Source organism: Amblyraja radiata, chromosome 3, assembly GCF_010909765.2.
Source record: "Amblyraja radiata isolate CabotCenter1 chromosome 3, sAmbRad1.1.pri, whole genome shotgun sequence".
NCBI classification, from domain to species: Eukaryota; Metazoa; Chordata; class Chondrichthyes; order Rajiformes; family Rajidae; genus Amblyraja; species Amblyraja radiata.
In genome coordinates this window covers 61227930-61241122 of record NC_045958.1, presented here as the reverse complement: position 1 = coordinate 61241122, position 13193 = coordinate 61227930, and the positions used below count along the sequence as shown (strand labels likewise).

Here is a 13193-nt window from a genome sequence, read left to right as displayed (position 1 = left end):
AGCACCATCGCTGACCCTGGCCTGTACTCTGGCAGCCTCTGCCAATTCTCATCTCTCCCCCAGTCGTCCGCAGCCCAGGGCTGTCTACTCACCGGGATTCCAGACCAGTTTCAGACCAAGAGGCTGAAGAAGGGTCTCGACCCGAAACTTCACCTATCCATGTTTTCCAGAGATGCCTGACCTACTGAGTTACTCCAGCACTTTGTGACCTTTTGTGTATTAACTGGGATCTGCAGTTGTTTGTTTCTACTACTTATACAATGAGAATCCCATACTCAGTTATAGCAGGCAAACAGCAATAACAGACACCATTTCCTCCCCCTATTGTCCATTATGAGGGTTTACTGTATGCTTCAAAAATTCACTTATTGTGAGATGACATGGGGTGATGTGAAATACGTGTTATTAATATCCTTTTATCAGATATATTTCATATTTCCCCTAATAATGCAATAATCAAAATATACTCTGAAATATGAACTTTGCAGTTAATTGGCAGGGAAAGCTGCAAGTTTTCATAGAAAGACTCAGTACTAATTATATTGCACTGTGCTTTTTTAATGCAGATAAATTGGATTGATTGGAAGCCTAAATGGGAGAAGCTCTTCAATGCACACAATATGAAATTATTTCAGTCCCATGGCAAGTAATATATTTATGCACAAAGACTGCTGGTACACAGCAATGTTTCCAATCAATGACCCCAGCACTTTTAATACACTGCTGCAACATTAACGCACTTGTCAGAAACCTCACGGGCCTTGGCAGGAAAATAAAGCTTAACAGAAGAGAGGAGCACCTCAAGTGCTGTGCTTATCCGAACATCCGAAAACCATAAACTCTTAATTAAAATGGTAAATGACGTTGTGGAGCAGACTTAGTAGGCCAAGTGACTTCATGTGATGCCACAATGTCAATTATAAGTGCCTACCCCAGTTTCCAAACTTTATTTCCAATCAGAATCTGATGCAAAACACTCCTCTGCTTAAAGAGCTGTTTCTCATTGTGGTCTGCCACTTCAACAACTCTTTCCATGGGCGGAAATGATACAGCCTTGAAAGTTACTTATCACCCCGATTCTCTCTCGTCCCCTCACCTACTTCATCTGCTCACCACTTGCGCATTTCTTCCACTGGACCCACTTCCCTCCTCACCACTGCTCACCCTTTCCCACCCCTCCCATCCCCCTGCTGTTCCCATCTGCTATTTGGTTCCACTCTTCACCTATCTTCTCTATCCGATTCCAGAATCCGCAGCCATTTGCTCTCCACTTATCTCAAGCAGCTCTCCTTAGTTTTGCTCATATTGGCCCCAAGAGCCCATATAAAGAGCTACTGGGCCCTCACAGACTCATATTCGTCAACTATTCAACAGTCACATGAAAATCATAAATAGAGCAGTAAGGGGGTCTAATTTCTCAGATGCGTACACTTTGGGCAGAGTGGTCCCAGTCACAATGGGAAGAAGCAGGATTTGCTTTGGTGGAATAGAGGGGCATGTGAGTAGGTGCCAGGTTTTTGGTGAGATAGAATGAGAAACAAGCATAATGAAAGTAATTGACTGGAAGAGCTAATAATCTGAATTTGACTCAAGTGGATTGGAATCAAAGAATGACAAATAAAGTAGAGGTTTTCAAATAGGAAATGGATAAGTATGGACAAAATACATTCTCATGAGGAAAGGAAGGTGATTTATCAGGAAACTGAAGATACAGGACTGAACACACAGATTAATAACATCTATTCTTTGGACTCTCTGAGGTATGAATTGGCTGCAATACAATGGCCAATGTGCAGATGTAACTGCAAGGGTAAGGATGCTTTCAGATGGTTCAGGTGTAACTTTTGAACACTTGGGAGATCTGAAGACACAAGTGAATGTTGTGCAAGATATAGTGGGACATATTGATCATGATCATATTGAATGGCGGTACAGGCTCGAAGGGCCGAATGGCCTACTCCTGCACATATTTTCTATGTTTCTATAAGCACAAGTATACTGTATGACATTTGACATCCACATCAGGCAAGGAGGTAGCACACATAATATATATTCTTTACCTTCATATTATGCAGGTAGATGTTCACCATGCTGACCTTGTCACATTCAAAGGTCAACTCCAGCTTTCTGATGTTGTTGAAGTTTGTTAACTGGTCCATAATGTTAAGCTTGCTGTTAATTATGTGGCTGATACCATATTTGGCTCCCACCAACAATGTAACAAATGATTCTCTATCCTGCAACTGAAGAAACCATATTGATTAGAAATAAAAGATTTTAACAAGAGTTTAAAGAATCTCTTGATCCTTATTGTTAGACCTACCATCAGGGTTGCATTAAAGGTCTTTCCACCATATGTTCGAAGGTTACTCAGTATGTTTAGATAGTTCAGCTGGGTCTGAGCTGTCGATATCAGTTGCTTCAAACAGAATGGGAAATACATTTTAATAAATTTTAATACATTTGTATTAACAGATAAATTTTAATGACAACATGTGGGGACAATCATCAAAACATTAAAAAAAACTTTTTTTTAAAAATTTCAAAATAGACTTTATTCGAGAAATAAATCTCAATACATGATCCTTACAAAACTCCATCCGACATCCTCTGAGGCTATTCATACAAACATACAGCTCCACCAAATCACAATTTTACGCCCCACCCATGCCACTCATGTAGCCCACTGGCATGGCCCTTATTTTGAGGAGCGTCTCCACTACACCCTGCCCCCCATGTCCAGCAGCGGAAGGACTCTAGTCTGTTGTCTTCCCCCACAGAGCCTTGTCGTTGGCTGCACCAAGCTTCAGTGCGTTCCTCAGCACGTACTCCTGCAGTCTGCAGCGGGCCAGTCGGCAACATTCCCCAACGACATCTTGCTCCGCTGGGTGGTCAACAAAGCACGCGCAGACCAAAGAGCGTCTTTCACCAAGTTGATGACCTTCCAGCAGCACTCAATGTCAGTCTCTGAATGTGTCCCTGGGAACAGTCCGTAAATCACAGAGTACTCTGTGACGGAGCTGTTCGGAATAAACCGTGACAGGGACCCTTGCAAACCTCTCCAGACTCGCTTTACAAATCCACTCTCTGCAAAGAGGTGGACAATCGTCTCCTCTCCATAGCAGCCGTCCCAAGGGCAGCGTGCGCTGGTAGTGAGGTTCCGACGTCGCAGGAAGGATCTGACTTGGAGGGCTCCCCTCACCGCCAGCCAAGCCAGGTCTTGGTGCTTGTTGGTGAGTTCTGGCGATGAGACAAGCTGGACAGTCTGCTCTGGGAACCATGCCACAGGATCCATGGAGTCATTTCCCTGCAGTACAGGATGTTCCGTGCTGACCATTGTCCGATGGACTTGTGGTCAAAGGTGTTGTTCCGGAAGAACCTTTCCATGAACGACGGATCATAGATAAAAATCATGGGAAGCACATGTGCTGTTTTCCATGATGTGGTCACAGAATAGAACCATGTCTGTGGGAAACAACTGTTGGGACATCATATGAATACTCAGCAGCATAACTCTGCAACTAGTCAAACCCACTCTTGCATGTTAATTAGCAGCTCTTGCAGCAACTCTCCTTGAATAAATAAAATATGATTTCCATTTTTTTTTCCACTAGACACAATTATAGTCAACATCTGCAGATATCCTGCATTTCACACTATGCTTCTGTTTAGTTTGGAGGTACAGCATGAAAACAGGCTCTTCAGCCCACCAAGTCCACACTGACGATTGATTAACCGTTTACACTAGTCCCATGTTGTCCCACTTTCGCAGCCACTCCTACATACAAGAGGCAAGTTACAGGCCAATCAACCTATAAACCTGCACATCTTCGGGATATGGGAGGAAACTGGAGCACCACAGAAAGAACATGAAGAGGCCACATGGACAGCGGCTAAGGTCAGGATTGAACCCGGTCTCTGGCGCTGTGAGGCAGCAGCTCTACAAACTGCACCACTGTGCAGTCCCTGTAATTTCATGATTTAGCAATATAAATCTTCAGAACTCAATAACGCAAGCTTCCTTTCTTTAGGAAGAAATACAGGTAGGTAAAAACCCCAGATTCTGAACAAGCATTAATTTTGCTAACTCAATGTCACTGTCAAAATCGGTGACAAAACCATTCCTGCTGTTAGATGCTATATCATCCAACAATGATATAGGCTAGATTTTCTCTGTCTATTACCACAGCCTGATCTTCTGGGCATGTCTGACATTCCTGCATTTTGCAACTTTTACATTTTAACACCCCTCTTCTCATAATTTTAATGATTTTTATTTTCTCTCTCTCTCTCTAACTGCCCTTGTTAATCCGTGACTAATAAACAAATCTTAAAGTACTAGAATTGACAATATAACCACAGGATTCAGTTTCTGAAAGGTACTCTGTATATTGTGATCATGTGGTTGGGTGCATTCTCTTCAGGGATCACTGCAGTTAATACCAGAGATCCTAGGAATGTAACAAATAGATAATGATTGTTCACCAGGGGCTGAACAAACTTTAATCTTATGCAGAGAAAAATTATGGAAAAGCACGTTGGCCCATTATCTTGGAACTGTGTTCTTTTTACGTTCCATATGGAATTATACATGGTGAAATCTGCAATATTCAAGAACATAGATTTATGAATAGAAATAAACTAACCTAATATGATGGGGCTGTAAACAGTGCAATTTCCCATTTCATTTCGTGGCTTTCAAGAGAGTCAGGAGTGTTTTATTGTCATATGTCTCGAAACAGAATAATGAAATTCTTACTAGCTCAACAGATACTGTATGTAAACATAGTACTCTATGGGTAAAAATAAAGTTTAATGTGCAAGATAAAGTCTGAAAAAATCTGATTAATGAAAGTTCAAATGTCTCCAATGAGTTACATGGGTCAGGACTGCACTTTAGCTGGTGAGGGCAGTGAGGAAGAAACTGTCCCTGAATCTGGAGATTCACACTTCTTTACCTCTTGCCCCATGGAAGAGGGGAGAAGAGAGAGTGACTGAGGTGAAACTGGTCCTTGATTATGTTGGTGGCCTTGCTGACGCAGCATAAAGTGTAGATGGAGTCAATGGAGGGAGGTTGGTTTGTGTTACATCCGCATGGTCTGGGCTACATCCACAACTCTCCACAATTTCTTGCCGTCTAGGATGGAGCTGTTCCCAAACCATGCTGAGATGCAGCCTGATAAAATACTTTCTATGGCTGATCTGTAGAAGTTGGTGAGGGTTGTTGGGCACATGCTGAACTTCCTATGCCTTTCTATGGAAGTAGAGGCATTGGTGTGCTTTCTTGACTATAGCTTCGATGTGGCTAGTCCAGAAAAAATTGGTGGTGATATTTATCCCTAAGAACCATCTCTAATTCAGTGTCATCAATGTGTGTACTGCTTTGCGTCCTGAAATAGAACACAATCTCCTTTATCGTCCTGACGTTGAGGGAGGGATTCTTGTCTTGACATGTAGGAAAGAACTGCAGATGCTGGTTTATACCAAAGATAGACACAAAGTGCTGGAGTAAGTCAGTGTGTCCGGTACCAAAGTCTGGAGAAAAAGGACAGCTGACATTTTGGGTTCATACCCTTCTTCAAACTGTCGGGATTGTTGCAAAGTGAGCGGAGGACTGTATGTTTGGAGGGGGTGAGGTAAGGGGAGTGCAAATGTTGATATACCGCCGGCAATTAGAAATAAAACGGTCTAAGGAGGGTAGACGGACATCCGGGGGAATCCAAGAGGGGGAGGACGGTTGGAGACAGGGGAAGGGGTCATCAGTGAGTGATAAGGACTCCTTGCCATAGGAAACAGCACAGAGGCAGAGGCCACGGAAGAAAAGCTCCACGTCATGGCAGGCCTGGAACTCATTGAGGTGGGGGGCGGAGGGGAACAAAGGTATGGCCTCTGTTGAGGAATGACCATTCTTCAACAGAGCGAGGGAGAGGATGGTGTAAACACGACAAAGGTGAGGATGGGGTTAGAGGGGGGCAGGGAAGTGGATGAAGGTTTAAGTGAGGTACTGTGGTGGGGTTGATAGAGGTTCAGGGGGGAGTGGGATGTGAGGTGTAGTGTATAGGTGGGGGGTAGTCAGCGTAACCTGATTAAAAGAGGCGGAAGGGCAAGCCCCAGTGGAATCATTACTGAGGTTCCCTGTAAGAGGGGGGCAGCAGCAGGGCCCAGGAGAGAGATCACATGGTGTAGGAGCCTGCAGTGTGGAGGCCTGGAGCTGAGCCTGCGACACAGGTGAGGCGATGGCTCCGACCCACTGGCGGATGGGTGGAGAGACGAGGGTTAGTGGAGTTGCTGGTGATGGCCCACGGAGGATTGCATTAAAGGTAATGGTCGGTGGCAGCAGCGTCGGTGGCCATGGTCAGAGGATGTCCGGAGAGGTGGTGAGGGTTGGCGGCAGCAGTGACGGTGGTCCCAGAGAGGCGGTAAAGGTTGGCGGTGGCAGCGACTTCGGTGTCCCTTGCCTGGGATTGGCTAGGGAGGCGGTGATGGTTAGAGTCGCATCGTGGCTGCGATCGCATCCTGAGTCTCAGTCTCGTGGTGGTCGGGCAGGTGACGAGGTCCAGCGGTGGGGCCATTGGACTGCGGGTGGTCCATTGGAGGAGTGTCAGTGGAGAGACCAGTCTGGAGGCGGGCAAGCTTGTGATCCTTAGCTGGAGTCCAGGTAGGCGTGGAATCGTTTATTGAATGCGTGGATCTGACATAGAATGAAGTAATGTTGGGGTCCATTGCACATCTGGATGAGTGAGGCCCGGAGCTGTGTGAGAGCCAGAGCGAAGGCCTGCTGGTGCTGGCACATAGCAGCCAGTGTGGAACACAGGGTACAGAAAGAGAACTGTTGCGTGAAGCAGTGGAATGGCTGTCGGTACCTGTAATCCAGGATGGGTCCGAACTTGGAGGTCTGGAACCAGAGTTGAAAGCACAAGATGGAGGCGCAGGCAAGCGCCGAGAAAACACACGTGGCCGTGGTAGCGAGTCCGGGTTAAATTATGGTTGCAGAGCCGGTGAACTGGAGGAATCAGAGAGTTGGAGAGGTGAGAGAGGGTCTCACAGAACTCCTGCTGGAGAGAGGAGAACTTCTACAAAGTAGGCATTCATTGATGGGATTTTGCAGTGGAGCAGCCAATGATGTGAAAGGAGGAACTGCAGATGCTGGTTTATGCTAAAGACAGACACAAAGTGCTGGAGTAACTCAGCAGGTCAGGCAGCATGTCTGAAGTTAAAGGAATGGGTGACGTATCAGGTCAGTGCCCTTCTTCAGACTCTTCGGGTCGGTACACTTCTTCATGAGTCTGAAGAAGGGAACCGACCCATAATTTCAACCATCATTATTCTCCAGAGATGATGCCTGACCCGCTGGGTTACTCCAGCACTTTGTGTTTATTTTCTTGTTGTCTTGGCACCAGGTTTTGAGGTTCACAATCTCCTTCCTGTACTATGTATCAACATTATTTGATATTATTTGATATTAGGCCCACCATGACAATGCCATCTGTGAACTTGTAAATTGAGTTTGATTGGTATTTGGCTGCACAATCACAAGTGTATAAGGCATATAGAATGCATTCTTGCGGGGTACCAGTGTTGAGGATTATCATAGAGGATGATTTGTCACCTAATTCAATAAGATAGCACAGTTCAGCAACACAGGCAGATCTTCTGGTTAATCAGATGTTATTAAGAACGTTACACAGTATTATGATAAATTCTCCCGTGAACCTTAGTGTTCGATGAACCTAATAACAAACATTGGGATTTCAGTTCGTAGATTAACAGAATTAAATTCAGAGAGTTGGTAATATGGATGAAGGGAAGGATGTATAAAGCTGCAATGCAATAGCCATCCAGAGTAAAGAGAACCTTGTAATTTCTCCAAGCAGTAATGAAGTTATCAGATCAAATAAAATCACTTGTCAATGGCCAATGTACACGATTATCAATAGACACAGCTAAGTACACAGATCTGGGCAGAGATTACTGAGCAAGGATTAACTAAAAACAACAATCAATTGAGGAGATATATGTTTCTGTCCATGTAGATACTGCAAAGTTACACCATTTTTGATGATACTAACATTCAGAATACTCATCACAAGGCCCCTTCAGCCTTATGCTAATCCATTACGTTGTTAATAGCAACCTGAGTTGTATTTACTGAAAAGTTAGGTGGAAGAATCAGACAAACTAGTGACCAATGGGGTCAAATGAAAACATCTTAAAGTGAATGGGGATCTCAAGTGACCCTAAACCCGGCAGTCAATGATAAATGGGAACATCTCATGGGCTTTATGCAGAATTGACCTAAGCCAAGTCCTTCATTAAGTTGTATATGTGTAGTAAAAGATGGATGAAGAGAGTGAACCGTATCTTACCATATGCTTAAGGGGCTGCACTCATATACAAAATTACCAAGGCCAATCATCAAAATGTTTCTACTTGGCAGTACACGAGATCCTGCAAGGTATTTTGCCAGGATTTTGCCATAAATGCCATGTCCCTTTTCATACCTTTTTTGATGATTTCACCAGGATAATGGCTTTTTCACGATCGAGTGCCTAAATCAGCCTTTTTTTGCCTTTTCACTAAAAGGTTGTGCTATTTTCTCTAGTTGTACCGTGATTACAATGATGTTTTCTATGTTAACATGTTAATATTAATGTTATTATTAACGTGTTATCATAGTATTACTTACAAGAAAACTTCCACCACCGGTGCAAAACCAGGGCACCACCGACGGTCGTTCATTCGTTCGTGCCGCTGCCCGCTGGTTCACTTTTCTCCAAGATCTTTTTAAGAAAGAACTGCAGATGCTGGAAAAAATGCTGGAGAAACTCAGCGGGTGAGACAGCATATATGGAGAGAAGAAATAGGTGAAGTTTCGGGTTGAGACCCTTCTTCAGACTGATATGGGGAGCGAGAAAAAAAATGGAAGAAGCAGAGACAGTAGGACTAGAAGGAGAGCTGGGAAGGGGAAGGAGGGAGAAGACAAGGGCTAAGTAAACTTAGAGAAGTCAATGTTGATACCTCTGGGATGTAGACTACCCAAGTGAAATACCCAAGCTTGTCTCCTCACTACGTTTACTGCTAGCTCCGGTCGCAAATCTGAGTTTGAGTGATCTGTGCAAGGCATTCATTGATGCTGGAATTCCACTGTGGAAATTGGAAAACAAATCTCTTAGAGTTTTTTTAGAGAAATAGACAAAGGAACATATACCAAGTGAGTCATCATTACGGAAAAATTATGTTGACAGCAACTTCAACATTGTTGTGCAGAAAATTAGAGATGAAGTTCCATGCAACAAAATATGGATCTCAATAGGCGAGACAACAGATGTTGTGGGGAGATATGTTGCCAATGTGGTCATCGTTACACTGGAGGCAGGTCAACCATCAAGGAAGTGTTTGTTGACATCGGAAGTATTGGATAAGTCAAACAGCTCAACTATTGCTCAATTGTTTACATCTTCACTTGCTGTACTTTGGCCAGAAGTTATAAAACACGAGAATATTCTTCTGTTGGTGACTTAAAGTTTTATTCCCCAAAATGTTGCATTAGCTTAGCTCAAGGACTTCATAGAATTGCCAAGCACATATACGTAGCTTGTTTCCAAATGTTGATCGCCTAGTTTCCAATGTCAAGAAAATCCTCAGAGTACCATCACATGTGCAGTTGTTCAAGGAAATTGCACCCGAGATTCCGCTACCTCCTCAGCCCGTATTGACTAGGTGGGGTACATGGCTCTCTGCTGTACTCTACTATGCTGCAAATTTTGAAAAGATAAAATAAATCGTCAACTGTTTTGAAGAAGAATCTGCTGCAGTCAGGATCGTCAGTGAAATCATGCGGAAAAAGTCCCTCCACCGCGATCTTGTGTTTATTGCTAAAATTGAATAAATAAATAAAATGGAAAAAGGAAATGTGCTCCAAGCACAGGAGACATTTACAGGCTGTGTCAGTCCGATGCCTGTGGCAGCAACACCTGGTTCAGGGTTGCGTTATAATATCTTCCGCTCAGAAGAAGGGAAGCAATACCTGGCTCAGGGTTGCGTTATGATATTTCTCGCTCAGAAGAGGGGAGCATTGGAGATTCTTACATAGGTGACTCCAACTATGTGGATATCGATAAGGAAATTGAATCCCTAAACTGATGCGGGATATGCTTCATTTTTAATTATATGAAGGAGCTACCGGCTCTTGTCACATATTTGCCATTCCTTTGAGGATAGGAGATTCACTGGAGGAAGATCTGGCTAAAGTATCTGGGAAATATGCCAGTCCAGATAACTGCCAGACTTTTGGATGTTTCCATAAGTCAATTTCATCAGTTGGGATATCTCAGTGATGATATGTAGGCAACGAAATTATGTCAGCAAGTCCAAAACCGCTCTGGAGTCATTACGGCCTTTTTGCAAGTCACTAGATGGGTTGCAACTCTCGGAAGTGCAGGCAATTGCATTATCACTTCTCTGTAATAGCCAGTTGGGGCTGTTGCCTTTGCTAAATGCTATAAGGCATGAGATAATTCCCAAAATGGTTCATTTTTACAGGGCCAGTAACGTGCAGCCTGCATAGTATCTCTTCAGAGAGGACTTATGTAGCAAGTTGAAGACTTGCAGGGGGAATTTAAGGCGGCTGCGGGGGTGGAGTACCATTCTAGGTGGTTAAAGCTCCAGCATTCCAGCGGGTTTTCACCCTGTATTCAAGGAGCAGGAAGTGCCGTTGAAGCTCCGCAAAGGGGCAGTCGGGAGTCACTAGCTGGCCTTGCAAGTACAGCTTGTTGAACCAGGCTTGCAGTAACGGCAGGCGTGACCTGTCCAGTGAGCCGCTGAGGCTCCGAAGGAGCAGCTGGCCAAAGGAGCAGCCTGTCTAATCTGGCTGGGAATAAACTGGTAGTGTGGCCTGCACAGTAAAGCTCCAGCAAGGCTCTAAGAGGCTGTAGGCCGAAGAGGTAGTCTGTCCCATTCGGCTCAGGAATGTTGGCAGGTGTGCCTTGCACAGCAATATCGCTTTTGAGCTCCGGAAACGAGCTCTTTGGCAAGCGTGGAGTAGAAGATGTGGTCAGACAGGGTCTGCAATGGAACTTCGCTGAAGCTCCAACAAGCAGGTCGACTCGGGTTCAGAGACCCTGGCAGGTAAGGTCTCTTTATTAACCTCCGTAAAACTCCAAAATGGAGCAGTCTGTCGGCCCGGGTTTGGATTTACTGGCAGCATGGGCTGTCTAGTACCTTTCACTGTCTCTGGAGAAGATCAGGTTGATGCAGAGGCATTGGCAGGGTGCCTTGCATAGCAACCTCTGTAAGTTCCAAGTAGGAACAGCTTGGTTACCCTGGTTCAGGGTAGACCATCTTGGAAGTGGCTGGAGATATGGGTCATATTGACCAGGGGAGCACTGCCTCAACATCTGTGATTGAGGTTATCAGGCTGCTCAGTAGAGTGAAGTAGTTGAAGTTTCCCTCAACACATATTTAATTTTTCTGCCCAGTTAGTGGATTTGCCAGTTCATTGGAAACATCATTGCCATCCTCTCTGGGATAGGTAGCTACCAGCAGGAAGCCGGTCTGGCATGTAGCATTTTTATCTGGCCTGCAGGTTCATGATGTGAATAAAAAATGTATATATAATAATCTGTAGACTCTCGATACCAGTATTCCTGATTGAGTGGCTGGTCGAAGAGATTGTGTTGCGCACACTGGCGACTCAGACAGGTGGTTTCAGTCACAGGACTGCGGAGCAATTCCTGGTTCAGGCTTGCATTATGCTATTTTCCACTATGAGGAAGAACGCTGAGGATTTATGGTGACTCTGACAGTCAAGAGTTGACAGGGAACTCGTATTCCCACATCAAGTGGATGCTGTGTTCAGCTCTAGTCATAAGGTTCTGATTATATGTTACGGGCGAAATAAGTGAAGAAATAGACATGCATCTTCCACGTCAAGAGAAGTCAAAAATTTCCATTTGTACAGTCAATAGAGGAAACGATGGTTCCAAATGGAATCAGAGACATCTCACAAAGAATGAGTAGTCTGCCCAAGATCAAGATGGGTATATTTCTGATATTTCTCAAGATTGCAGAAACGTGGAACATGCCAAATCAGGTTAGGATTTGGCTAGTCTGATCATGTGTTTGGATACCCAGTTTAAGATTGGATGATTGGCTTTCAGCAATTTCGCGGATTCAGAGAATTAGGGCCTCTATCGATCTGGGAGATGTATACTTTGCCATATCTATCCACGAGAGGCACAGATATATCTGGTGTTTTGATAACAGAGCCAGTGGTGGAAGGTTTAGGCTCAATCTAAGGGTTGTCTTCAGGCGTAGGCTATTTACAAAGATTTCAAAGCTGCTGCTGCCCTACTCAGATCAAAAGGGCATTGTGTCATCGAGTTTATAGACGACATGCAAAATTTGTAGCTGATAAGACTCAGGGGTTTTATCAATAGATGCCTCTTACAATATTAAGGATGAGGCAACATGAAATGTAATAGTGCCAACTTTGCCTATTCATTCAGGGTGTCCATGATAAAGGTGGCTGAAAGAAGGTCCTATTTACTCGAAGTCACGAGTGATGGCTGGTGCAGCCTTTTCTCGGGCAGCTAGCTCTGCACGATTGTATGGGAAGTTTGTGAACAAGACATGTGAGCTACTTGTAAAAGGAAGTAACAGAGGTTTGTGTTTCTTTCCAACCAACACAGCCAGACCCCAGTCTACAAAGAATGGACCCTGCACCCTCTCCTTCCCTTTCACCACTTCACCTACTTAAGGCAAGACTCCAGTATGAAAAGACTGGACCCCACCTCAACCAACACTTCACACCCACTCACAGCCTGACCTCAGTCTGCAAAGACTGGGCCTTTCTGCACCCACCCCCCTCCAATCACCACTTCACACCCAATCACCCACACCCTCTGTGCTGCACAACATAATTTATCCAATATCAACAATAACAATAGAGGAGGTGGAGAGGCTTTTCAGAGGACAAAAGAGCCGTAAATCTCACGAACCTGACAATGTTTCCCCCTCTACCCTTAAGCTCTGTGCCAAACAGAAGGCACCGGTCCATACAGACATTTTTAACCAATCCCTGCAAACATGTACTGTCCCTGCCTGCTTCAAAGTCTCCACTATTGTCCCTGTACCCAAAAAGGCAAGGATTACTTGTCTTAATGACTACAGGCCTGTCGCACTGACCTCTGTAG

General features: G+C 44.5%; 1 protein-coding gene across 1 annotated transcript in view; it reads right to left on the bottom strand.

Annotated features, from left to right (window-relative positions):
* Positions 1-13193, bottom strand: part of frmpd1 (FERM and PDZ domain containing 1) — a 132107-nt gene that overhangs the window by 33373 nt on the left and 85541 nt on the right. The window contains exons 12-13 of the mRNA XM_033017891.1: positions 2324-2419; positions 2061-2243 (exon numbers count right to left, since the gene is read on the bottom strand). Coding sequence (XP_032873782.1) covers positions 2061-2243; positions 2324-2419 — 279 coding nt within the window. The remainder of the gene's footprint in view (positions 1-2060; positions 2244-2323; positions 2420-13193) is intronic.